The following is a 25,167-nucleotide window of genomic DNA, read 5'->3' as shown; positions in this document are numbered from 1 at the left end:
ATGATTAGTGATAGTCAAATTTTTGTTGCTTTGTTATTTGCTCTGGTTTCAGCAGTTTTAGCAATCCGTTTAGGTATGGACTTGTATCAGTAAATTATTACTGATAATGTTAAGACATCATATTTCTACATTATTAAAGATATAATTTTCTTCAATTAGGAAATTATATCTTTTCTATATTTAATAAGGTTTATGAATTAATGGAGTAAAAAGTAATATAATAATTATCTATTTCTTAAATATAGATTATCATCTTCTCAACTTAAAATGTTATAATGTTGATCTAAAGACATTCGTTTTCATTAGTCAGTTACTACTTGTAATTACTAAGTTTAATTAATAATTAAAATATTTAAATAACAGGCTTCTTATTGTGAGTATTGCAAAAGATATAATGCGTCCAGTTTTCCCTTTTACTGCTATTGTTGGTCAAGAAGAAATGAAGTTGGCATTAATTTTGAATGTTGTAGATCCTAAAATAGGTGGTGTTATGATTATGGGAGATCGTGGTACGGGGAAATCTACTACTATTAGGGCTATAGCTGACCTATTGCCTAAAATAGAAGTTGTTGAGGATGACATGTTTAATTCTCATACTTCTGATTATGAATTAATGGGGGATCATGTTAAGCAAAAATTAGAAAAAGGACAAGATCTGAAAATTAACTTAATTAAGGTCCCCATGGTAGATCTACCTTTAGGCGCAACGGAAGATCGTGTTTGTGGAACAATTGATATTGAAAAAGCTCTAACAGAAGGTATTAAAACTTTCGAGCCTGGTTTACTTGCTAAAGCTAATAGAGGTATTCTTTATGTTGATGAAGTAAATTTATTAGATGATCACTTGGTAGATATTCTTTTGGATTCAGCAGCATCAGGTTGGAATACGGTAGAACGAGAAGGTATTTCTATACGTCACCCAGCAAGGTTTGTTTTAGTAGGTTCGGGTAATCCTGAAGAAGGAGAATTAAGACCGCAATTATTGGATAGGTTTGGCATGCATGCCGAGATTAGAACAGTTAAAGAACCTTCTCTGAGAGTACAAATTGTTGAGCAGAGAAGTAAATTTGATAGTAATCCATATGAGTGTTTAGAAGAATTTCAAGAAGAGCAAGAAAAATTAAAGCGTAGAATTATTGATGCCCAGATTAAATTATCTGATGTTACAGTAGATTATGATTTAAGAGTGAAAATTTCTGAAGTTTGCGGTGAACTAAATGTTGATGGTCTACGTGGCGATATAGTAACAAATAGAGCCGCAAAAGCATTTGCAGCATATAACAATAGAGATAAAGTTGAAATCTCAGATATTCAAGAGGTAATTACTTTATGTTTACGCCATAGATTGCGTAAAGATCCACTAGAAACTATTGACACAGGATCAAGAGTAAAGAAAGTATTTGAATCTGTTTTTGTATCTAATTAATTGCATTAAGTTTATAACAGGCTCAGTAGGATTCGAACCTACATTAGAGACTTAGAAGGTCCCTGTCCTAATCCCTTAGACGATGAGCCCTATATCTTTGATTTAGGAAAGTGGGCGGTACTGGATTTGAACCAGTGACCACCTGCTTGTAAGGCAGGCGCTCTACCACTGAGCTAACCACCCTTCCAGTATCATAATATATATACGTAAAATAGGCAAGATTTATATAGTTTTATAATTTACTTAATTTTTGAGGATAAACTTATTTGTGCAGTTAAATTTATATCGGTTTTATAAGTCTTGCTTTCAATCTATTAATTCTATTGTCCATAAAAATTTAAATTTGAATATATTTCAAATAGAATTATATAGTATAGTAGAACAAATCAATATGGTAGGACCAGGTTCATTACTTATAAGCTTGACAACAGCTTTTTTTATAAGTTTAGTATTTACTTTACAAATTGCAAAAGAGTTTTTATACCTTAATGCTGTCCGTCTTATAGGAGCTGTTCTTACATTAGCTTTTATTAGAGAACTATCTCCGGTACTTACTTCTGTAATTCTTATTGGTCGTGTAGGATCATGCTTTACTTCAGAATTAGCTACTATGACAGTTACTGAACAAATTGATGCATTATACCTATTAAATACAAATCCTATTGTTTATCTAGTTATTCCTCGTATTGTTTCTTGCTCTGTCATGCTACCTATACTTACTTTACTATCATTTTTTACTAGTTTAGCAAGCAGTGCTTTTATTTGTTTTACCTTATATGGTATTAGTCCTGTTATATTTTTCACATCTTCTGCTACAGCGTTATCAATTATTGATGTAGTGAAATCATTATTGAAAACGATAATATTTGGTTTTACCATATCGTTAATTAGTTGTACTTGTGGGCTGATTACTAAAGGCGGTGCAAGAGGAGTCGGCCAATCTACGACTCTATCGGTTGTTATTTCTTTACTAGCAGTTTTTATTATAGATTGCATTCTTTCATATTTAATGTTCAATAGATTAGATAGTTCAATTCAAGCTTTTTAGATTGGTCTTGATATAAATTAACAATAATTTCTTTTCTTAATTTAGCTAAATTATGGAATTTTTATTCAAGTTGTTATTAATTTTAGAAGATTTGCTATTATTGCATTAATAATTTTACTATTCTTATGAATCCTCTGTTCAGATTATCAATTTATCTACTATAATTTACTAACTTATTGAAGCTTAATAATATATGAAATCTAAAATAATATCTATGCTAAAAAATATTGCAAAATTTCTATAATAGAAAATCCTTGTTGATTAAGATTTAAGTTTATTACTTCTATTTTGAACAATATAAGATGTATATATTAAATTAATTACTTAAAATCGAAAATAGAATATCTATTCTTTAATAAAATTTTTTTAATTGATATTTTGTTAAAACATTTTCAATTGTTCTAGTATCTAGTTTTTATTATATTATTGTACCAAGTAAAAGTTAATTAAATGTAATAACACTAGTATTTTATTTATATTTTCTTTTATTTATTATTCTTCTGATATAATTTTTTATCTTTTTTGTTTATAAAGAGTATAATATATATGTATTGAAAGAGTGTAGAGTATTTTTATAGATGTGGTACAGTTTATATCATTAATTATATATCTATATGCTGAAAATTTTACATTAAGTCATATAATATAAATTTGTAATTCACATACGTAAATTCAAAGTCTTTACTTTATTTATGCTAATGTATGAATGTATATACATTATTTCTGTATTTTTTATTAGGAGGTAATTATTATGTCAGGGGGATCAACAGGTGAACGTCCTTTTTCTGATATCATTACGAGTATAAGATATTGGGTTATTCATAGTATTACTATACCTGCACTTTTTGTAGCAGGGTGGCTGTTTGTAAGTACAGGGTTAGCTTATGATATATTTGGAACACCAAGGCCTAATGAGTATTTTACACAAGATCGTCAACAAGTTCCATTAGTTAATGATCGTTTTAGTGCAAAGCAAGAGCTCGAAGATTTAACTAAAGGAATTTAATAAGGAGTTTTATTATGAGTGGAAGAAATTCTAATCAGCCAATATCATATCCCATTTTTACATTTAGATGGTTAGCTATCCATGGATTAGCTATACCAACAATATTTTTTTTGGGTGCTATTACATCTATGCAATTTATTCAAAGATAGGAGATTTCCATGAGTGGTCCTAATCCTAATAAAGAACCTGTAGAATTAAATCGTACATCTTTATTCTGGGGCTTATTATTGATTTTTGTTCTTGCTGTTTTGTTTTCAAGTTACTTTTTTAATTAACTATATTATTATTTTTTATAATATATAAAGTAATAGTTTCTTATATGATGATTAGTTTCATTGTTTACATCTTACGATTGGAGATATTAAAAAATGACAGGTACAGGTAGAGTTCCTTTATGGCTAGTTGCTACTGTAGGTGGTATAGCTGCTATAACAGTTCTAGGAATTTTTATTTATGGCTCTTATTCAGGAATAGGTTCATCTTTATAATTTATGTATAATGATATAACGTACTATTGCTTTTATTAATAGCTATATATTTTCTGATTATATGATAAAAAAAATCAGCCACTTCTAATGATAAAGTGACTGATTTTTTCTTGTTATAATTTATTATTTTAACTGATATTTTCTACTTCAATATATAAAAATATTAGTGCCATACTTAGGCCAGGAAATACAATACCTGCTAAAGGTACTAATATAGATGGTAAGTAGGATGCTGTCATATGTTTGTATCTTTAAGAGCTAATGATTTATATTATAGATATGAATATGTATAATACAATTATAAATCTTATTTTGCATTAAACTTATTAAAGATATTAAAATTTAATATTTTCTGTTTATTCTGTCTTAATAATATGATGTATGTAAATATAATTGATTAATTATAGTATATAATATCAATATGTAATAGAGGATATAATTAATGATTGATACTTCTTTGAAATTGGTATCTGATAATTTAGAAGCTATGCGTAAGTTTTCAGAAGTTTATGCAAAAAGAACAGGTACATTTTTTTGTTCAGACGTAGCTGTAACTGCTGCAGTAATTGAAGGATTGGCAAAGCATAAAGATGAATATGGTTCTCCATTATGCCCTTGTCGTCATTATGAAGATAAATCAGTAGAAGTGTTAAATGCTTACTGGAATTGTCCATGTGTACCAATGAGAGAACGAAAAGAGTGTCATTGTATGCTTTTCTTAACACCAGATAATGAGTTCGTTGGAGATAGTCAAGTAATAGAAGCTGAAATATTATTGCAAAAAATTAGCTAGTACAATTAATGCAGACAAGCATAAATTTATATAGTCTGCATAATGATTGTATTAATATAATTATCTATAAATTTCCTTTTTTAAAAGAAAGTAAAACTATAACTGCAGGTCCTACTAATACAATTATACCAAGTGATATAAGTTGACCTATTACTTGCCAATTAATCATAATATTCCTTATTTAATTTATTAACTATATTATAGTATTATTTTGAACGATTAAAATGTAATTTAAGAATTAATAGATTTTTCTAATATTTCTTGTAATTGTAATTTTTGATATAAATCCAAAATAATATCTGCCCCACCAATAAATTCACCATTAATATAAACTTGGGGAATAGTTGGCCATTGTGAATACAATTTAATATCTTTTCGTATCTTATCATTCTTCAGCACATTGATGATGTGATAATCAATATGAAAACTATTTAAAATTTCTACTACTGTATTTGAAAAGCTGCACATTGGCATTAACTTTTCTCCTTTCATAAATACTATTATTTTATGTTCTCTAATTAATTTATCAATATAGCTATATACGTGATTATTCATAGTTATCTTTATTTTTATGCTAGTATTTATTGATTTATAATTTGAGTAATAAATAGAAAATTTGTCAAAAAATATCCAATTTGCTATATAATGAATCAGAATTTAGATAATCTAATGTTACTTACTTAATTGTGAATATCATTTTAAGAATTTATAAATACTAAAATGGTAACAAATTTAATTTTTTAATGCTTGTTTATTATAACAGATTTTATATTAAACATAGCAATAGATATTGTTGATATTCTATTTAAATTAAATCTAATAATAATTACAATTCCCAATTAAACTTTCCTTATATATTCAATATTAATAAAAATATAGCCAATTAATATTTATTTTGAAGTTTAAATTTTTCCATTTTAGTATATGTACATTATTCTTATTATTTTGAATTAGATTAAGTAGCTTATTTAAAATATTTTTAGTTAATGTCTTATTAAAATTATGGTATACAAAGATTTGCAAAACTCTTACTTGTAGTGCTTTATGTTGTTGTTTTATGATCCAGTAATTTAATGCTAGGTTAGTTTTATGACGACTTTTTAAATATAATTTAATAGCATTTTGTTTAATATATTCATTCTCTATATCAGATATATTTAGAAAGTAATTGATTTGTTTTTCTACATTAAAAATAAAATATTTGTTCAGATATGGTAGTAGCTCATTTCTTAATCGATTACGATTGATATTATATTCATAATTACTTATATCTGACCAAATAGGCAGTGTAAATTTACGACAAAACCATGTAATATCTGATCGGCTGAAATTAATAAGAGGTCTTATTATTTGTAGATGATTGTTTAATATTCGATGTTTATTTAAGCTAGTTACTGCATCAATACCATTACCACGAATTAATTGTAATAAAAAAGTCTCAATTTGGTCTGTATTTGTATGCCCGGTCATAATTATTGAATAATTATATTTTATTGCATGTTGTATTATTATCTTATATCTAATATTTCTTGCTGCTAATTCAGAATTAGGAATTTCTTTAATTTGATATATAGATAGAGCTGCTTGTTTTATCTTCAGTAAATTAATTAGGTGTTTAATTTGTTGTTTACTATCTTTTTTCCATTGATGATCTACATAAATATAGCCAATATTTACTGTTAGCTTATGTTTATTTACAATATCTTGTATTAATTTAATTAAGCATAGAGAATCTTGTCCGCCGGAAACAGCTATAAGCATTGATGATGATCGGCTGAAATCTAAAATTTTGTTTATATAACTGTAAAAATTGTAATGTAAGTATGTGTCCATTTTTTGTAATAGCAAAAAATATAAAGATAAAAAGGTCGAACTCTTGATTTGTATTTTATTTTATAATACTTGCTATTATATTCTTACTATGTTATTTATAGTTTAAGGTTTGCTACAAGGGTCGCTAACTCAATGGTAGAGTACTCGGCTTTTAACCGATTAGTTCCGGGTTCGAGTCCCGGGCGACCCATTTTTTATGTAAGTACATAATTAAGCGTCGTTTATATATTCTTTATTTGTTATTTAATAGTTAGTTTTCTTATATATATTTGTAGGTAAATATGACTTTGATATCTGAAACATTAACTAAAAAAAATTCTAAATGTTCTTTAATTCCTTTTATTACAGCAGGTTATCCAAATTTACAAGTAACAGTTAAAGCTTTGTATGCCTTAGATGAAAAAGGTGCAGACGTTATTGAATTAGGTATACCTTATTCAGATGCACTTGCAGATGGTCCTGTTATTCAAGAGTCATCTCGTAAAGCTTTAGAACAAGGTGTTTGTTTGGATAAAATTTTGTGCATGTTGAAGAAAGTAAGTCCTAATATAAATGCTCCAGTAATTATATTCACCTATTATAATCCTGTACTTGCACGAGGTATGAAGAAATTTATTCAGGATATTTCTTTTAGTGGTGCTCGTGGTTTGATTATACCAGATTTACCTTTGGAAGAGGTTGATTATATCCTTAAATTATGTACTCAATTTAATATTGAGTTGATTTTATTTATTGCCCCTACAAGTTCAGAAATTAGAATGGCTTCTATTCTATCTAAATCTCCTGGTTGTATCTATTTAGTCAGTAGTTATGGAGTGACAGGTATGCGTAATAAAATAAGCATTAATATAGATAAATTAGCGCAAAAAATTAAAGCTAAATCGAATAAGGTAATTATACTAGGTTTTGGTATATCTAGTCCTCAACAAGTATCGACAATAGCTAAATGGCATGTAGATGGCTTAGTTGTAGGTAGTGCTTTTATGAGTACTATGCTAAATAAATCTGACATAGAAGCTATTCAATCTTTAAGTGAAGCATGTGAAACATTTAAAGCAGCAATAGATAATTAATTTGTTACTATTGTTATATTTTATTATACCCCCAGGGGAATTCGAATCCCCGTTACCTCCGTGAAAGGGAGATGTCCTAGGCCTCTAGACGATGGGGGCATTTATTATTGTAAGTAATTTATACCATACTAAGATTATCTAATTTTAATGTTTATGTCAACCTTTTATTTTTACTTTTATCATGAATATATTAATTATCTGTCTTGGTTTACTGTATTTATAATTAGCCTTGAACGCATAGTTAAATAAACAACTGTTTGTCTAATATAAGTTACCATCGTAATAAATAATTGAAAACCTTCGTTCTTATATTCAACCAATGGATCTTGTTGACCATAACTTCTCCAGCCAATTGATTCTTTTAAAAGAGTCATTTTCTCTAAATGTTTTTGCCATGCTTTATCTATTTGCTGCAGTAAATAGTATTTCTCTAATTGTCTCATAAGGCCAGGTCTTAATTGTTCTAAGTAACTTTCTCGTAGATCATAAGTAATTCTTAACTGTTCATATAAAAAGCATGCTATTTGTTCCTTATTATATTTATTGATTATTGTATCTATTTCTATATTTTCTGCTAGATTTAATAAGTGGGTAATTTTAGATATAATGGCTTTTTTATAATTTGCTTGTTGATTATATGTTGTCAATATTTCATCAATTGTACTTTCTCCGTATTCGATAATACAATCCCTTGTAAAATTAGATTGTAATATACGTTTACGCTCTGAATAGATCGCTTGTCTTTGATTGTTGATAACTTCATCGTACTCAAACAGTTGTTTTCTAATATCATAAAAATATGATTCAATTTTTTTTTGTGCTGAATCTAAACTTTTTGTTAGAATAGTGGACTCAATAGGTGTATCATTATCTATACTTAAAACTTTCATTAATTTAGATATTTTATCTCCACCAAAAATTCTTAATAAATTATCTTCTAAACTAAGAAAAAAGCGTGAAGATCCTGGATCACCTTGTCTTCCTGCACGTCCTTTTAATTGATAATCTATTCGTCTTGATTCATGTCTTTCTGTACCAATAACGTGTAAACCACCTAGTTTCAAAATCTCTGTTTTTTCTTTTGAGCATATATGTTTATATTCATGTAAAATTTGTAAGTAAACTTTTTGAATATTCGTATACATATCATTATTCTTTAAATTAATTGAATTGATCTCATCTTCAATATATTGTTCAATAGTTTCTAAACTTGTAATTGTTTTAATAAATTTATAATTAAGTTCTTGTAACAATAAGTTTATCTTTTTATTTGTAGATGCAGAGTTGCTGCATAATAGCGATGATATTTTTAATACCTTTTTCATGTAATTAATTATAATTATTTTCGTCATAGCATGAGGATTACCTCCAAGAATTATATCGGTTCCTCTTCCAGCCATATTTGTAGAAATTGTAATAGTTCCTTTTCTACCTGCTTGTGTTATAATCTCTGCTTCTCTAGCAATGTTCTCTGGTTTTGCATTTAGTAAATTAAATGGTATCTTTAATTCATTAAGAATTCCAGCTAAAAATTCTGATTTTTCTACATTTGTTGTTCCAATTAAAACAGGTCTTCCTATCTTATACATATCAAGGCATTCATTAGCAATTGCTTTCCATTTACTGTATTCATTTTTATAAACAAAGTCAGGAAAATCTTGTCTGAGACATATTTTATTAGTAGGTATTTCTTCAACTTCTAATTGATATATTCTATCAAGTTCAGTTTCTTCAGTTTTTGCTGTTCCGGTCATTCCAGATAATTTTTTATACAGTAAAAATAAGTTTTGGTAAGTAATAGATGCTAAAGTTAAATTTTCAGGTTGAATTTTTTTATTTTCTTTAGCTTCAATTGCTTGGTGTAAGCCATCACTCCATCTGCGTCCTTCCATGATTCTGCCTGTAAATTCATCAACTATAACGATCTCTTCATTTTTTATTATATAATGTATATTTTTATAGAATAATTCCTTAGCTTTTAGTGCGCTTAAAATATATTGAATCCATGGGTTATTAATATCGTACAAATTTCTAGTCTTTAGTAGTTGTTCACAGACTTTAATACCATCTTCAGTTAAAATTACATTTCTTGTTTTTTCGTCAACATCATAGTGTATATTTTTTGTTATTTTTGTTACTATTTCCTGACTAATATAGTATTTATTTGTTTTTTCTTCAGAAGGTCCTGAGATAATTAGTGGTGTTCTCGCTTCATCTATTAAAATAGAGTCAACTTCATCAACAATAGCAAAATGAAATTCTTTTTGAACAAGATCCGATTGATTAATTGCCATATTATCCCTTAAATAATCAAAACCTAATTCATTATTAGTAATATATGTAATATTACAGCGGTATTGCATTTTTCTTTCTTCTATATTCATTGACTGTTGTATTAGGCCAACATCAATATTAATATATTGGAAAACTTTACGTACTAATTCAGCATCTCTTTTGGCCAAATAGTCATTTACTGTTATTATACTAACACCTTTGCCATTTAAAGTATTTAAATATGATGGAAGAATAGCAACTAATGTCTTCCCTTCACCTGTCTTCATTTCAGCAATTTTACCTTTATGTAAAACAATACCTCCTAAAATTTGAACATTAAATAATTCTATTCCTAGAGCTCGTTTTATAGCTTCTTTAGCTGTTCCAAAAGCTTCAGGTAAAATTTCATCTAAAGTGAAACCTTGCATTAGCAATTTTTGCATTTTTTGAGTCTGCAATTTTAAATCATGGTCAGAATAAACACTAATGATCTTGTGAAAGTGATTTATCTGATTAATTAATAATTGAAATTTGTTATATTTTTGTTGTGGTAAAAGATTAAACATTTATAATGCCTTCATTAAAGAGTAATATTTATAATGTTGTTGAATGAAATAATTTCAGTATTTGTGGAGAAAAAATCTCTTGTACTGTTGCAAGTTGTTTATGTTCATGGTAAAGAGTATATTTTCTGCCCCACATAGGTTCATTGTAATTAAAGTGTTTTTCTAAACATTGACAGTAACCATAAAAAAGCTCATGTATGTCTTTATGTATATCTACTTTAAACTGTATTAAAGATTGACCTATTGGTTGATCTGTAGGTAAAATAAATAAATTTGTTTTCATATTGTAAGGCCAAATAGACTTTGCAAATGCTAATTTATTACCTTGTTGATCTTTTATCCAGACTTCTCTTATTGTATAATCATTTTCTGCTTTAATGTTATTATACAGTGATAATATTTCTACTTGAATCAGTTGACCTGTTAGAGAGTTTAAATTTTGAGTAAATGAACCATCACTTTTTAAAATAAGCTCCCACACAATTGGTATGACATTACCTATACAGTAAGTATTTGTATTAATGGGCAGAAAGAAAACTTTGTGAAATTTATATCGAAAATTAGTATTCATATTATTAATGATCTACATTAATATATTTTATAGTTTATTAAGTTTGTTTATCAATGATGTTCCATTCATTTCTTGTGGTATATTAATATGCAAAAGATTAAGTATAGTAGGAGCAATATCTGCAAGGCACCCTTGTTCTATAAGTTGAATATTTTGTTTATTATAAAACTGACTATTTGCTATGATAAAAGGTACACGATTAATACTATGTGATGTACATGGTTTGTTATCATAATCTATCATGTATTCTGCATTTCCATGATCTGCTGTAATTATTAACGTTCCATCAACTAGCTGAACTTCTCGATATAATTTATCCAAGCATTCATCAACCTTTGCAATAGCTTCAATAGTTGCTTGTAGATTTCCAGTATGTCCTACCATGTCAGGATTTGCATAGTTGATAACGATAAATTGGTATATATTTTTTTGTATTGCACGAATTACACTTTCAGTAAGTTGGTCAGCTGACATTTTGGGCGCTAAATCATATGTCTCAACTTGTGGACTAGATATTAATTCTCTATCTTCACCTGGAAAAGGTTCTTCTATTCCGCCATTAAAAAAGTATGTAACATGTGCGTATTTTTCTGTTTCTGCTAACCTTAATTGTTTGAGCCCATGATTTGATAATATTTCTCCAAGAAAATTGGTATTATGTTGAGGTGAAAATACTATAGGTATAGATAAACTTGTATCGTATTTGGTAAAAGTTATAATATTTAAGTTATTTATTGTCTTAGTTGGAAAACCTTTGAATGTATCTTTGGTGAAGCAATGCAAAAGTTGCCGTATTCTATCCGGTCTAAAGTTAAAAAAAATAATACTATCTTCATTAGAAATTTTTCCTTTATAAATTCTTTGTGGCATTATAAATTCGTCTGAAATAGAATTCCTATGATTATTTTTTATTAATTCTAATGGATCAATTATTTGTTCTATGCTATCATCTACAAGTACATTGTAAGCTTTTTCTGTTCTAGACCATCTACAATCTCGATCCATACTATAGTATCTTCCACTTATAGTGCATATATTGATATATGAAGTATCTTGAATTTGATCGATGATTTCTTGTATAAATTGATGAGATATGTATGGTTGTGTATCTCGTCCATCAGTTGTTATATGTATGCATGTATTTAATTTATATTGTTTACTTATTTTGATTAAAGCGATTAAATGTTCTATATGCGAATGTACGCCACCATTGGAGCAAAGGCCAATTAGATGTAGTTTAGAACAATTTATAATTGTTTGTTTATATATTTTATGTAATGTTGAATTATGAAAAAAACTTTTATCCTTTATTGATTTATTAATACGTACTAAATCTTGATTAATGACTCTACCAGAGCCAATTGTTGTATGTCCTACTTCAGAATTACCCATTTGATTTTCAGGTAAACCAACATATTTACCTGATGCGTTAAGTAAAGTATGGCTGTAAGTATTCCAAAGTTTATCTATAATTGGTGTTTTTGCTAACTTGATTGCATTTCCTTGTACTTTGTCACTATACCCCCAGCCATCAAGAATAGTTAAAACTATAGGATAAAAAGTGTTTTGTTGCATAAAATGAAACCAAAAATTTAAATAGTCTGTATTAATAATTAATATTGATTACAATTTAAAGAGAATATGTGTGATAATTTATTCTACTTATTAATTTATAAGAGTACATATAACAGCTTTTTTATCTTAGGTCAAGATAAAGAATATATTAGAAAAAGAATTTATATTAATTTATTGTAAATATTAAAATAAGAAACTAGAAGTAAGCATAAATTAATATGTAAATAATGCGTTTTCTAGTTATTTGTTGTACTTATGTAAGTTTAGATAAAAGTCTTAACTTAATGTGTTAATTGCATAATCTAAGTAAGTATTTGCTTCATTTGCTGCTTGTCCAGCTAATCCATGACTTACTTTAATATATTGTAAAGCTTCAATATACCAACTCGGTGAAAGTTCAAAGCTGCGGTTAATTTCTTCTAGACCAGCCACCAAATACTCATCCATCGGTCCTGTTGCTCCAACAACTAAGCAATATGTAGTCATTCTTAAATAATATCCAATATCACGTGCACATTTGGCCTTTCCAATAGCACTTGATGCATAAGTTGGGCCTGGCATTTGTGTTACAAATGGGTATTTTGTATATACAGCTTGAGCAGCTCCAGTAATTAATCTTTGTGCATTATTAGTTAAAGATTTTGCTGCTTCTATACTAGCGTTAGCTCTTTGATATCTACCATTTATTGATTGTAATTCACCATTGCTTAAAAATCTTCCTTGGCTGTCAGCAGATGCAATAGCTTCTGTGATAGGTGTTTTCATAATAAATTTTCCTTATATAATAATATTTATTTCTTAATTTGGTATTATTAGTGTCATTATACGACTGCAACTGCAGCACGGTCAAAATATACAACTAATTCAGCAGTTAATGAACTACAGTCTCCTAAAGGTACTCCATTTAAGTCATTAGCTAATGCAATTGAAGCTTCTTTCATTTTTTGTACAGCTACTGCTACAGAAGTTCCTGGTGTGCCTAATGCTTGATAAGTTTCTCTTAAACCATTTAAGCATCTATCATCTAAAACACTAGAATCTCCAGCAATCATAGCATAGCTTACATATCTTAAGACGATTTCCATGTCTCTCAAGCATGCAGCCATTCTTCTACTTGTATAAGCATTTCCTCCAGGTTGAACTAATTGTGGTTGTTCTGCAAATAAAGCACGTGCAGAATTAGTTACAATAGCTGAGGCATTTGAATTAATTTTATTTACTACATCTAATCTTTTATTACCTTCTGCAACCATTGCCACTAAAGCATCTAATTGTGTATTACTTAAGAATTCACCTCGAGCATCAGCTTGAGCTACGATTTTTGCAAACGCATCTAACATATTGATTTTCTCCTTGCATGGAATTTATAGGTCAAAGTTTATTAAGAACTAAGATTAAGATTTTATCTTCATTTTAAATACGATAAGAAAATATTGAATTAGTACTTAATATATTATTATATATATCTGCTATAATTTTTATCAAAAAAAATATTACAAATTGTCTCTTCTATACATTTCATTAACAGCCAATAATTTCAGGCTGTACGACTTCATCAACCATTTCCAGTATTGCACGTATAATTGGTTTAATAAGAGGATCTTCAACTATGTCAATTTCTTCATACTTGCCTCTTTTAGCTCTATTTGCTACTTGTATAGTCATTACATATCTGTTTTGCGATACTTCTAGCAATTTTTCTGTCTTGTATGTTACTTGGCTTGACTCAATTTTTTGGTATCTATTCATTAATTTAAATATTGTAGTTAATTAAAATCTGATTTATCTGTCTTCTGTATATATTGAATTAAAATATGTAATACTAATTTCATAACATATTAATTAATTTTATTAAAACCAAATTATATAATTATGTAGTTATATTTTAGTTTGTTTTTTCTTTATTAATATCTAAAATTGTCAATATATTAAACATATACCGAATAATGTATATGTATAAATTATATAATCCGTACACACTATTTATATACTTAATAGTATATAAGTTACATTCAGAACATTAATACATTTTAGCTTAAAATAATAATCATATATGCAAATATCAAAATATTTTACTCATAAGCTTGTTCAATATTCAGGCTATCCTTCTATTTTAATTGAACGAGACGCATGTGGAGTAGGTTTCATTGCTCAAATAAATCAATTGCCTTCTCATAATTTAGTTATAAAGGCTATAAACGCATTAAGCTGTATGGAGCATAGAGGTGGATGTAGTGCAGATCGTATTTCTGGTGATGGTGCTGGTATAACAACACAAATACCTTGGAATTTGTTGAAAAGTTCTTTTGCATCTCAACAGATTCAATTTTACAATGATGTAGCTGTTGCAATGGTCTTTTTACCTTCTGAACATATTCAGGCAATACGAAAAATTTTTGTATGGGCTTTGGAAGAAGAGGGTTTAAATGTATTAAATTGGAGAAATGTTCCCAGAAATGATTCGGTTTTAGGAACTCAAGCAAAATTAAATCAGCCTGAAATTCAACAGTGCTTTGTTCAAGCCAAAGACGTAACAGGAGATGCTCTAGAGCGGTTATTATATCTTACAAGAAAAAAAATCGAAAAATTAATAGCACAAACAAACTTAAATCTAAATAAACAATTTTACTTTTGTTCTTTTTCATCAAAAATGATTGTGTATAAAGGTATGGTGAAATCAAAAATTTTAGCACAATATTATTTAGATTTATCTGATTCACGTTATGAAAGTAATTTTGCAATATATCATAGAAGATTTAGCACTAATACTTTGCCTAAATGGCCTTTAGCACAGCCGATGAGATTTATGGCTCATAATGGAGAGATCAATACTTTACTAGGTAATTTAAATTGGATGAAATCAAAAGAGTCATTATTAAAGCATTCTTACTGGAATAATAATCATGACATCTTAATACCAGTTACAAGCTCTGAAAATAGTGACTCTGCTAATTTAGATGCAGTACTTGAATTATTTATTCAATCAGGTAAGAGTCCACAAGAAGCATTAATGATTTTGATTCCAGAAGCTTATCAAGATCAACCAGCACTAGATCAATTTCCTGAAATCATTGATTTTTATGAGTACTACAAACCTCTGCAAGAACCTTGGGATGGCCCTGCCTTAGTAGTTTTTAGTGATGGTAAAATAGTAGGTGCAACTCTAGATAGAAATGGTCTGAGACCGGCACGTTACTTAATTACTCAAGATGGATTTATTAGTTTATCTTCTGAAGTAGGTGTTTTTGATATTGATTCTAAATCTATAGTGCAAAAAGGTCGATTAGGGCCGGGACAAATTTTTTGTGTTGACTTAGTAAATAATTTAATTTTAGATAATTGGACGATTAAACAGTTTATCGCGAATAAATTTCCATATAAAAAATGGATACAAAAGTATCAAAAAGTTTTGATACCGGAACATTATTTAAATGATGAAGGTATTAATAAATTGCAAATGAATAAATTGCATACAGCTTTTGGTTATACGAATGAAGATATAGAATTAGTAATTGAACATATGGCTAGCTCAGCAAAAGAGCCTACGTTCTGTATGGGTGACGATATACCATTGGCTGTCTTATCAGAAAAGCCACATCTCATTTATGATTATTTCAAACAAAGATTTGCTCAAGTTACTAATCCTGCAATAGATCCTCTAAGAGAAAGTTTAGTAATGTCTTTAAATATGCATCTGGGATCTAAAGGTAATTTGTTGGAACCTCAGGATTATATGGCAAAATCAATCTTACTAGATTCTCCTATATTGAATGAGAGAGAATTAAAACAACTTTTCAATCATGGTTTTAAAATTACAGTCATTAATACTTTTTTTAATCAAGATGTAGAATTTCAAAATTTTCATGTCAAAATTCAAGATATATGTAAAAAGAGTGTGCATTCAATAAATAATGGAGCTGAAATTATTGTATTAAGTGACAAAGTACAAAATTTGTCTGATCAAGAAGCATTTATTCCACCTTTACTAATTATAGGTGCAGTGCATCATTATTTAATATCAAAACATTTGAGACATAAGGTATCTTTAGTTGTAGAGACAGCGCAATGCTGGAATACACACCATTTTGCATGCTTGATTGGTTATGGAGCAAGTGCGATCTGTCCTTATGCAGCATTTTTAACTGTAAGACAATGGTGGAATAGTCCAAGAACACAAAAATTAATGTCTAAGGAGAAATTGGATAGTTTAACTATTCAACAATCTCAAAATAATTATCGTGTTGCTATTAATAAAGGCTTATTAAAAATTCTTTCTAAGATGGGAATTTCACTACTATCTAGTTATCATGGTGCACAAATATTTGAAATACTAGGATTAGGTAAAGAATTAGTAAATATGGCATTTTTAGGAACAACATCTCGTCTAGATGGAATTACTTTAAATGAATTAGCTATGCAAACTATAAAAATATATAATACTGCTTTTTTATCATCATTGCCTAAAAAATTACCTAATTTAGGTTATGTACAATATCGTCCAAGCGCAGAATATCATGTTAATAATCCTGAAATGTCTAAAACATTACATAAAGCTGTAAGAAATAATGATCATCTTTTGTATACTAAATATAAAAATTTATTGAATAATCGTCCACCAACAAATCTTCGAGATTTACTTACTGTTTCTAGTAACTTACCTTCCATTCACATTAATGAAGTAGAGCCGATAGAATCTATTTTGGAATGCTTTTGTACTGGTGGTATGTCTTTAGGTGCTTTATCTAGAGAAACGCATGAAACTTTAGCAGTAGCTATGAATAGAATAGGAGGAAAATCGAATTCAGGTGAAGGTGGAGAAGATGCAAGTCGCTTTGGATTAATACAAGATGTTGATATTGCAGGTATTTCCAAAAGCTTTTCGCATTTAAAAGGTCTCAAATTGAATGATACGGCTAGTTCAGCTATAAAGCAGGTAGCTTCAGGGCGTTTTGGTGTTACTCCTGAATACCTTGTTAATGCCAAGCAATTAGAAATTAAAATAGCTCAAGGAGCTAAACCAGGTGAAGGAGGGCAGTTACCTGGAAAAAAAGTCAGTCCATATATTGCTCAGTTAAGAAATTGTAAGCCAGGTGTTACATTAATCTCACCACCACCACACCATGATATTTATTCTATAGAAGATTTAGCTCAGTTAATTTTTGATTTGCATCAAATTAATCCAATAGCAAAGGTGTCTGTGAAGTTAGTTGCAGAAATTGGTATAGGTACTATTGCCGCAGGTGTTGCAAAAGGAAATGCAGATATAATTCAAATATCTGGTCATGATGGAGGTACAGGAGCATCACCATTAAGTTCTATTAAACATGCTGGTAGTCCATGGGAGTTAGGTTTGACAGAAGTGCATCAAACATTAGTAGAAAATAACTTACGAGACAGGGTCTTATTAAGGGTAGATGGTGGTTTAAGAACAGGTCATGATATTATTCTTGCAGCCTTAATGGGTGCTCAAGAATTTGGCTTTGGTACAGTTGCTATGATTGCAACAGGTTGTGTTATGGCTAGAATTTGTCATACAAATAACTGTCCTGTAGGTGTTGCAACACAACGTCAAGATTTAAGAAATCGTTATCCTGGTATACCTTCAGATTTAGTAAACTTTTTTCTATTTATTGCAGAAGAAGTTAGGCAAATATTGGCAACTTTAGGTTATAAAAGTTTACAAGAGATAGTTGGTTTAAGTAAATTATTAAAATATAAATCTACTGTTTTATCTAAAACAAAGTACCTGAACTTAGATACTTTATTATTTAATCCAGTAGCTATTGATGTAATTGAAAAGCATGATTTTGTTCATAGTAATGGTACAGTTTTAGATGATATTTTACTAAGTGATCCAGATTTTAAAAATGCCATTCAATTTCAGTCAGACATTACTAAGACAGTGCAAATAGTGAATACTGATAGATGTGTAGGTGCTAGAATATCAGGAGTTATAGCAAAAAAATATGGTAATTATGGCTTTAATGGTAACTTGCAATTAGATTTTCAAGGAGTTGCCGGACAGAGCTTTGGTGCTTTTATTTCTAAAGGTATACATTTAAGCCTGATAGGTGAAGCCAATGATTATGTTGGAAAGGGTATGAATGGAGGAGAAATAATTATCTGTCCTTCTCAATATGAGAATAATCATGCTTCAGAAAAAGTGATTCTTGGTAATACTTGTTTATATGGAGCAACAGGAGGTTATTTATTTGCAAGTGGACAAGCAGGTGAAAGATTTGCTGTAAGAAATTCATCTGGTCAAGCTGTAGTGGAAGGGGTGGGTGATCATCCATGTGAGTATATGACAGGAGGTTTAATTGTTGTTTTAGGCCCATCAGGTCGTAATATTGGCGCAGGTATGACAGGAGGCTTAGCTTACTTTTTAGATGAAGATAATACGTTAGTTTCTAAAATCAATCAAGAAATTGTAAAATATCAACATATAGTAACTAAAGAAGGTGAAGAGCAATTAAAAAATATGATAGAGCTTTATGAAATTAAAACTAAAAGTATTAAAGCAAAACATATTTTAGATAATTGGAATAAATATCTTGATATGTTTTGGCAAATAGTACCACCTTCAGAAAATTCAACTCCTTTAACTGATTTTAAATATTCTATTTTTAATACAGTATCAAATTAAATTTCTTATATTTTATGTATTTAGTCTTAGTTAATTATTTTACTTTTTATGAAGTTTTTATAGTGTTTTAATATATTATCTTCTTTATTGTAATATAATATTCATTGGATATATATTATCAGTTAAAGTTTATATAATACTAATAGATTGAATTAATTTTGTAATTTCAGAAAGAGTTATACCCATATGGCACATAATGTTAAAGTTTATGATACTTGTATTGGTTGTACGCAATGTGTACTTGCTTGTCCGTGTGATGTATTAGAAATGGTTCCTTGGGATGGATGTAAGGCTTCTCAAATAGCATCTGCTCCAAGAACAGAAGATTGTATTGGTTGCAAGCGCTGTGAAACAGCATGTCCTACAGATTTTTTAAGTGTTAGAGTGTATTTAGGTGCAGAGACTACGCGAAGTATGGGCTTAGCATATTAATATTTATAATTGATTGCATATATTTATTATACCAATTATATAAAGATACAATTACATAATTGGTTTAGTAATGTTTTTAGTTCTATCTATAATTATGAAGTTATCAAATATAAAGTTCAAAAAAAATTTCTCTACATCAAGAGTAGTGAAAATTATCAGCGGTTTAAGTAATTTTAATCTTAATTATATCGTTAGAGTTGTAAAAGCAGCACAAATAGGTAAAGCAGATTATGTTGATATAGCGGCTAATGCTAAAATTGTATCAGTCATAAAATCTTTCACAAAAATTCCAATATGCGTTTCTTCTATTAATTCAATAGATTTATACCGTTGTATTGTGTCTGGTGCTGATGTAGTTGAAATAGGTAATTTTGATTCTTTGTATTCTCAAGGAATTATCTTTTCAAGTAACCAAGTAATAAAATTAGCACAAGAGATTAAACTATTGTTGCCAAATTCTACTATTTGTGTAACTATACCACATATACTCTTGTTGGATCAGCAAATAAGACTAGTATCAAATTTACAAAAAATTGGTATATCTATGGTACAAACAGAAGGTTTAAGCACGAAACTTATATATAGATCTATATATAATAGTTATGTATCGTATTCTATCTATAAAGCTTCAGCCGCATTATCTTCCTCTTATTCAATATCTCAATCTACTGATATTCCAGTTTTATCTTCCTCGGGTATTAACTCGATTTCTGCTCCAATTGCTATAGCTTATCAGGCATCAGGTGTAGGTATAGGTTCATTATTAAAGAATTTTAATACTATTGATGAGATGTCAAATTGTATAAATGATATAGTTGTGTCGTTATCTTATTGTATTTACGGTTTGCCACAAAAAAAATCCTTAAAAATACATCGATTTATTAATTTTGATATTCAAATAGCAGTATATATAAATTAATTATATTGTAATTACTTACTATTGTATTTTGAGCATACATATATACATAATGAATAAAGTAAAACATCAAAATTTTTGGATCAATATACAAAATATAGTAATTTTTTTTATTTTTACAGGTTTTACTATTATTACATGGATATTACTTACTTCTAAAATATATAAGAAGAGTTACTTACTCTTAATAGAATTCAATAATGCTCATGGACTTAAAGAAGGCACCTCTTTAACAATGCGAGGAGTAAATATTGGTTATATTAAAAACTTGAAAATAGATTTAAATTCTATTCTAGTTTTAGTAAATATTAAATCTTCTCATATTTTGATTCCAAAAAATTCTATAATTGAGACAAATCAAACAGGCTTATTAAATGATGCTATAATAAATATTATTCCATTAGAGCATATTAAAATTAAAGATACTCAAAGTGTCAATGTTTTTTCTTCGCAATGCATCACCTCTCCTTTTCTATGTCATTTAAATTATGTAGAAGGTGATAGAGGTTTGAATTATGATGATTTAGTTAGAGCTGCTACTCGTCTTTCTCAACGTTTTGATGATCCTGCTTTTTTTAATGTATTTTATTTGTTTTTACAAAACAGTATTGATTTATCAGATAATATTGTCAATATGACTTTTGATCTTTCAGATCTTATTACCATATTTTACAGTGTGTTTTTTCGTTTTATACAAAATTACAGATAAAAAACATGTGTTATATTTATTTAAATATTATTTTCAACTTTTATTTTTGTGATAATTATGTCTAATAGAAAAGGGGTGTCTTTAGATTTTTTAAAACCAGTAATTGAATTAGAGTACCAAGTAGATCAGTTAGGTAAAATAGCTGGTCACAATAAATTATGGGTTTATCAGCAATTATATATCTTTCAAAAAAAATTGGCCGATTTAAAAAAAGAAATATTTCATTCATTAACTCCTTTACAAAGATTACATTTAGTACGCCAAGCTGATAGACCTACAACCTTAGATTATATACCATATATATTAGATAATTGGATTGAGCTTCATGGTGATCGCGGTGGTGCAGATGATTTAGCTTTAGTTGGTGGAATAGGACGATTGAATGGTTCTACGGTTATGTTTGTTGGTCATCAACGAGGTAAAGATACAAAAGATAACGTTGTAAGAAATTTTGGTATGGCATCTCCTGGGGGTTATAGAAAAGCATTACGCTTAATGCAGCATGCCAACAGATTTAATTTTCCTATACTAACTTTTATTGATACACCTGGGGCATGGGCAGGTATTGAAGCAGAAAGATTAGGTCAAGGTGAAGCAATTGCAGTAAATTTACGAGAAATGTTTTCTTTTAATGTTCCTATAATTTGTACAATTTTAGGTGAAGGAGGATCTGGTGGAGCATTGGGTATTGGAATTGGTGATACAATATTAATGTTAGAGTATGCAGTTTACACGGTAGCAACTCCAGAGGCGTGTGCAGCTATTTTATGGAAAGATAGTAAGTTATCTTTGGAAGCAGCAGAAGCTTTAAAAATAACTTCTTCAGATTTAAAAGTTTTAGGAGTAATTGATAGAGTTGTTCATGAGCCAATAGGAGGTTCACAGTCTAATCCTCAACAAGCAGCTCTTACACTAAAACAAGAGCTTATTACGGAATTGAATATATTGCAAAAATTTACAAATGATGAAAGAAAAGAATTAAGATATCAAAAATTTCGCAAAATGGGAACATTCTATGAAGAATAGTTATCCTTGAATATTATTTTGTTTTAGGCTTTATTGTTTAATATAAAGCCTTTATTTGCATTATTATATACTTTAAGAAATAATTCTTATACTACTTAGTCCAATAATAGCTCCAGCACCAATTAAATGGCCCAAACTAGTTGTTGCTAACAATTCTGGTAATCCGAAGCCTTGTAGTCCAAGTATAGGTATACTAGGACCTAATCCTCTTACTTGAATCGCATATCGCCCGATACCTATTGATATAAAATTACAGATAATCATTATAATAGCAATTTTTGGAGACCAAATAGCTGTATAAGGTGTGATAGTTAATAAAATATTTGTATTCATAGCAATTAATTTTAGTATTATTAAATGGTTTGTAAAAAATAAATTTTTACAAAAGAATATATCTAATATAATAAGACATACTGAATAAATTTGAACTAAATTAGATAAGAATTAATATAATTATGATAACCAACCATAGCTATGTAAACCTTTGCCAAGAAAATTAACTCCTAAATAACATATCCATACAACAAGAAAGCCTATAGATGCTAGAATAGCTGGCTTTTCACCTGCCCATGATTTACTGAATCTTGAATGTAAGTAAGCTGCAAAAATTAACCATGTAATTAGAGCCCAAGTTTCTTTAGGATCCCAACTCCAATATGAACCCCAAGCATCATTGGCCCATACAGCACCTGCAATGATACCAATAGTTAATAGAGGAAAACCTAGTCCTATAATTCTATAACTTAAATTATCAATTATTTGCAGAATGCTCATTCTATCTGAGTAAAGCGCAGAATTATTAGCTATACTGGTTGACATTTGTATTCTATAATTTGTTCTTTTTTGATTAATATTAGAATTTTTCAGATTTACTTTATAAATAATTAGAAATAGTATTGAGAGTAATGAACCAAGAATTAATAATGCATAGCTAATCATCATTATACTTACATGCATCATTAACCAATTAGATCTTAGTGCTGGAACTAAAGGTACAGTTTTTTTCATTTCTGATGGTAATGAAAAACTAGTAAATGCAATAATAAATAAGCAAATAGGTGTATTAATAGCTCCAATTAATTTACTTTTATTTTGTTGTTCAAGTATTAAATGAACTAAAGTTAATCCCCAAGTTAAAAAAATTAAAGACTCATATAAATTACTTAAAGGAAAATATTTATTTTCTATCCATCTTATTATTAATGTGCTACTTAGACATAGATTAACAGCAAGAGTACATATCTTGCCAAGATTAGAGAGCATTTTCAAGTTAGTAAATGCTATATTAATCCAATAAACAAATAATGTAAAAAGTAATATAGCAAAGGATAGATTGATTAATGTATTTTCAATTAGATTTGAATTCATGTTATTCTCCCAGTTTTATATGAAAAGTATAAAGTAAAATATAATATATATTATATTTTACTGTTTTTAATTGTAATTAATACAGTAATAAGTACACTTTTAAATAAAATAAAACCAAAACTATATATAGTTTTGGTTTTATTTTATTTAAATCTATTTAATACTATTGTATTTGAAGTTTATAATATTAAGATAGTGAATTGATAACATAATCTAGAGCAGCACCATATTCTAAGCCTGCTTGTGCTGACATATCTCTAGGTACACACAATCTATCACGAGTAAATACAAATGCAGCAAGATAAGAAGCAGATGGTAGATTTAATGCTCTGTAAACTTCACGTGCACCAGCGATACCCCACTCATCAAAAGGTCCTGTTCCACCAACAATTAAAGCATAGTTAATTAGACGCATATAATGATCTATATCTCTATAGCATTTATTGACTTTTTCTTGACTGTCTCCAGCTTCACCTGAATTTTTTAAGAATGAATATTTAGCAAAACAAGCATCTCCAGCTTCTTTTACAACAGCTTCATGATTATTTGCAAGTTTTTCAGCTGCTTCTAATCTTGCACCCGCACGTTGAATATTTCCTTGAACTGATTCAAGATCTGAGCTAGTCAGGAAACGACCAGCAGCATCAGCAGCGCTGATTATAGTAGTAATAACTGATTTCATTTTTATATCCTTATTAGATTGTAATACCTATTTTAAATATTCTTATCTTATTGCTATAAAGTTTAGCTAAGTGCAGCGCCAACTCTATCACAGTAGCTTGCAACTTCTGCAGATAATGCAGAGCAGTCACCACTAGTTGTAGCCATTTTACGTTGAGATGCTGTATTATTAACAAATGCAACAGCTGCAGCTTTCATTATAACAACAGATCTAATAGAAGAATTATTAGGTACGCCAAGAGCAATGTAAGTTTCTTTTAAACCATTTAGGCAACGATCTTCTAAGACAGAAGCATCTCCTGCAAGTAAAGCATAGGAGATATAGCGTAAAATAATCTCTCCATCACGTAAACAAGCAGCCATACGACGATTAGTATAGCAATTGCCCCCTGGAGCAATTAGTCCAGGATTTTCACAAATCATACCAGAAACAGCGTCTGATACGATGCAGCTAGCATTAGAAACAATAGAATTTACAGCATCTAAACGTTTGTTACCATCTGCGATAAAAGTTTTAAGAGCTTGTAGATCACTGCCACCTACGTAAGCAGCTTTAGCGTCTGAATTAACTACAACTCTAGAAAATGCGTCAAGCATGGAGCTCTCCTTGTATTTTTTTGTAAAGGACTTAGCTGTTTCAACTGTCATTTTTTTGACAAGCCGATGTATTAGTGTCGAGAATATAATATATTGTATCTTGTAAACAAATCAGTATAACAAATTAATATTTCGTAAT

General features: G+C 28.8%; 28 protein-coding genes and 4 non-coding genes across 32 annotated transcripts; 15 read left to right on the top strand and 17 right to left on the bottom strand. All coding sequences in view use genetic code 11, as the record gives it.

The window, feature by feature from the left end:
• psaM (photosystem I subunit XII) lies at positions 1–93 on the top strand. Its single transcript has one exon. The coding sequence runs from the start codon at positions 1–3 to the stop codon at positions 91–93; it is 93 nt and encodes a 30-aa protein (YP_007627493.1).
• A 280-nt stretch (positions 94–373) lies between these two features.
• chlI (Mg-protoporphyrin IX chelatase) lies at positions 374–1,426 on the top strand. Its single transcript has one exon. The coding sequence runs from the start codon at positions 374–376 to the stop codon at positions 1,424–1,426; it is 1,053 nt and encodes a 350-aa protein (YP_007627492.1).
• A 13-nt stretch (positions 1,427–1,439) lies between these two features.
• trnR(tct) lies at positions 1,440–1,515 on the bottom strand. The gene has a single exon. It is a non-coding gene; the product is annotated as a tRNA-Arg (tRNA).
• An 18-nt stretch (positions 1,516–1,533) lies between these two features.
• trnV(tac) lies at positions 1,534–1,608 on the bottom strand. Its single transcript has one exon. It is a non-coding gene; the product is annotated as a tRNA-Val (tRNA).
• Positions 1,609–1,694: 86 nt separating this feature from the next.
• On the top strand, positions 1,695–2,474 carry ycf63 (conserved hypothetical plastid protein). Its single transcript has one exon. It carries the CDS (start codon positions 1,695–1,697, stop codon positions 2,472–2,474), a length of 780 nt encoding a protein of 259 aa, YP_007627491.1.
• Positions 2,475–3,225: 751 nt separating this feature from the next.
• psbE (photosystem II PsbE protein) lies at positions 3,226–3,480 on the top strand. The gene has a single exon. The coding sequence runs from the start codon at positions 3,226–3,228 to the stop codon at positions 3,478–3,480; it is 255 nt and encodes an 84-aa protein (YP_007627490.1).
• A 14-nt stretch (positions 3,481–3,494) lies between these two features.
• Positions 3,495–3,629, top strand: psbF (cytochrome b559 b subunit). The gene has a single exon. The coding sequence runs from the start codon at positions 3,495–3,497 to the stop codon at positions 3,627–3,629; it is 135 nt and encodes a 44-aa protein (YP_007627489.1).
• Positions 3,630–3,638: 9 nt separating this feature from the next.
• psbL (photosystem II protein L) lies at positions 3,639–3,755 on the top strand. Its single transcript has one exon. It carries the CDS (start codon positions 3,639–3,641, stop codon positions 3,753–3,755), a length of 117 nt encoding a protein of 38 aa, YP_007627488.1.
• A 93-nt stretch (positions 3,756–3,848) lies between these two features.
• psbJ (photosystem II protein J) lies at positions 3,849–3,968 on the top strand. The gene has a single exon. It carries the CDS (start codon positions 3,849–3,851, stop codon positions 3,966–3,968), a length of 120 nt encoding a protein of 39 aa, YP_007627487.1.
• Positions 3,969–4,096: 128 nt separating this feature from the next.
• psaI (photosystem I subunit VIII) lies at positions 4,097–4,207 on the bottom strand. The gene has a single exon. It carries the CDS (start codon positions 4,205–4,207, stop codon positions 4,097–4,099), a length of 111 nt encoding a protein of 36 aa, YP_007627486.1.
• Positions 4,208–4,410: 203 nt separating this feature from the next.
• Positions 4,411–4,761, top strand: ftrB (ferredoxin-thioredoxin reductase beta subunit). Its single transcript has one exon. It carries the CDS (start codon positions 4,411–4,413, stop codon positions 4,759–4,761), a length of 351 nt encoding a protein of 116 aa, YP_007627485.1.
• A 64-nt stretch (positions 4,762–4,825) lies between these two features.
• On the bottom strand, positions 4,826–4,930 carry psb30 (photosystem II protein psb30). Its single transcript has one exon. The coding sequence runs from the start codon at positions 4,928–4,930 to the stop codon at positions 4,826–4,828; it is 105 nt and encodes a 34-aa protein (YP_007627484.1).
• Positions 4,931–4,992: 62 nt separating this feature from the next.
• Positions 4,993–5,316, bottom strand: ycf64 (glutaredoxin-like protein). The gene has a single exon. The coding sequence runs from the start codon at positions 5,314–5,316 to the stop codon at positions 4,993–4,995; it is 324 nt and encodes a 107-aa protein (YP_007627483.1).
• A 309-nt stretch (positions 5,317–5,625) lies between these two features.
• tilS (tRNA(Ile)-lysidine synthase) lies at positions 5,626–6,594 on the bottom strand. The gene has a single exon. The coding sequence runs from the start codon at positions 6,592–6,594 to the stop codon at positions 5,626–5,628; it is 969 nt and encodes a 322-aa protein (YP_007627482.1).
• A 117-nt stretch (positions 6,595–6,711) lies between these two features.
• On the top strand, positions 6,712–6,786 carry trnK(ttt). Its single transcript has one exon. It is a non-coding gene; the product is annotated as a tRNA-Lys (tRNA).
• Positions 6,787–6,875: 89 nt separating this feature from the next.
• On the top strand, positions 6,876–7,667 carry trpA (tryptophan synthase alpha chain). Its single transcript has one exon. The coding sequence runs from the start codon at positions 6,876–6,878 to the stop codon at positions 7,665–7,667; it is 792 nt and encodes a 263-aa protein (YP_007627481.1).
• Positions 7,668–7,689: 22 nt separating this feature from the next.
• On the bottom strand, positions 7,690–7,765 carry trnE(ttc). The gene has a single exon. It is a non-coding gene; the product is annotated as a tRNA-Glu (tRNA).
• Positions 7,766–7,861: 96 nt separating this feature from the next.
• Positions 7,862–10,507, bottom strand: secA (preprotein translocase subunit A). Its single transcript has one exon. It carries the CDS (start codon positions 10,505–10,507, stop codon positions 7,862–7,864), a length of 2,646 nt encoding a protein of 881 aa, YP_007627480.1.
• A 28-nt stretch (positions 10,508–10,535) lies between these two features.
• ycf21 (conserved hypothetical plastid protein) lies at positions 10,536–11,078 on the bottom strand. The gene has a single exon. It carries the CDS (start codon positions 11,076–11,078, stop codon positions 10,536–10,538), a length of 543 nt encoding a protein of 180 aa, YP_007627479.1.
• A 27-nt stretch (positions 11,079–11,105) lies between these two features.
• On the bottom strand, positions 11,106–12,653 carry pgmA (phosphoglycerate mutase). The gene has a single exon. It carries the CDS (start codon positions 12,651–12,653, stop codon positions 11,106–11,108), a length of 1,548 nt encoding a protein of 515 aa, YP_007627478.1.
• Positions 12,654–12,929: 276 nt separating this feature from the next.
• Positions 12,930–13,418, bottom strand: cpcA (phycocyanin, alpha chain). The gene has a single exon. It carries the CDS (start codon positions 13,416–13,418, stop codon positions 12,930–12,932), a length of 489 nt encoding a protein of 162 aa, YP_007627477.1.
• Positions 13,419–13,474: 56 nt separating this feature from the next.
• Positions 13,475–13,993, bottom strand: cpcB (phycocyanin, beta chain). The gene has a single exon. It carries the CDS (start codon positions 13,991–13,993, stop codon positions 13,475–13,477), a length of 519 nt encoding a protein of 172 aa, YP_007627476.1.
• Positions 13,994–14,174: 181 nt separating this feature from the next.
• Positions 14,175–14,402, bottom strand: rpoZ (DNA-directed RNA polymerase omega chain). Its single transcript has one exon. It carries the CDS (start codon positions 14,400–14,402, stop codon positions 14,175–14,177), a length of 228 nt encoding a protein of 75 aa, YP_007627475.1.
• A 304-nt stretch (positions 14,403–14,706) lies between these two features.
• gltB (ferredoxin-dependent glutamate synthase) lies at positions 14,707–19,299 on the top strand. The gene has a single exon. It carries the CDS (start codon positions 14,707–14,709, stop codon positions 19,297–19,299), a length of 4,593 nt encoding a protein of 1,530 aa, YP_007627474.1.
• Positions 19,300–19,485: 186 nt separating this feature from the next.
• psaC (photosystem I subunit VII) lies at positions 19,486–19,731 on the top strand. The gene has a single exon. The coding sequence runs from the start codon at positions 19,486–19,488 to the stop codon at positions 19,729–19,731; it is 246 nt and encodes an 81-aa protein (YP_007627473.1).
• A 94-nt stretch (positions 19,732–19,825) lies between these two features.
• Positions 19,826–20,650, top strand: ycf23 (conserved hypothetical plastid protein). Its single transcript has one exon. The coding sequence runs from the start codon at positions 19,826–19,828 to the stop codon at positions 20,648–20,650; it is 825 nt and encodes a 274-aa protein (YP_007627472.1).
• Positions 20,651–20,699: 49 nt separating this feature from the next.
• Positions 20,700–21,356, top strand: ycf22 (conserved hypothetical plastid protein). The gene has a single exon. It carries the CDS (start codon positions 20,700–20,702, stop codon positions 21,354–21,356), a length of 657 nt encoding a protein of 218 aa, YP_007627471.1.
• A 57-nt stretch (positions 21,357–21,413) lies between these two features.
• accA (c-type cytochrome synthesis protein) lies at positions 21,414–22,382 on the top strand. Its single transcript has one exon. The coding sequence runs from the start codon at positions 21,414–21,416 to the stop codon at positions 22,380–22,382; it is 969 nt and encodes a 322-aa protein (YP_007627470.1).
• A 72-nt stretch (positions 22,383–22,454) lies between these two features.
• On the bottom strand, positions 22,455–22,715 carry psaK (photosystem I subunit X). Its single transcript has one exon. It carries the CDS (start codon positions 22,713–22,715, stop codon positions 22,455–22,457), a length of 261 nt encoding a protein of 86 aa, YP_007627469.1.
• A 120-nt stretch (positions 22,716–22,835) lies between these two features.
• ccsA (c-type cytochrome synthesis protein) lies at positions 22,836–23,750 on the bottom strand. The gene has a single exon. It carries the CDS (start codon positions 23,748–23,750, stop codon positions 22,836–22,838), a length of 915 nt encoding a protein of 304 aa, YP_007627468.1.
• Positions 23,751–23,937: 187 nt separating this feature from the next.
• On the bottom strand, positions 23,938–24,432 carry cpeA (R-phycoerythrin class I alpha subunit). The gene has a single exon. The coding sequence runs from the start codon at positions 24,430–24,432 to the stop codon at positions 23,938–23,940; it is 495 nt and encodes a 164-aa protein (YP_007627467.1).
• A 62-nt stretch (positions 24,433–24,494) lies between these two features.
• Positions 24,495–25,028, bottom strand: cpeB (R-phycoerythrin class I beta subunit). The gene has a single exon. The coding sequence runs from the start codon at positions 25,026–25,028 to the stop codon at positions 24,495–24,497; it is 534 nt and encodes a 177-aa protein (YP_007627466.1).
• Between the last annotated feature and the right edge of the window lie 139 nt (positions 25,029–25,167).

This window comes from Chondrus crispus (genome assembly GCF_000350225.1).
Source record: "Chondrus crispus plastid complete genome, strain PCG".
In the NCBI taxonomy this organism is placed as follows: Eukaryota; Rhodophyta; class Florideophyceae; order Gigartinales; family Gigartinaceae; genus Chondrus; species Chondrus crispus.
The sequence above is the reverse complement of the archived record's forward strand: the minus strand, read 5'-3'. Positions and strand labels throughout refer to the sequence as shown.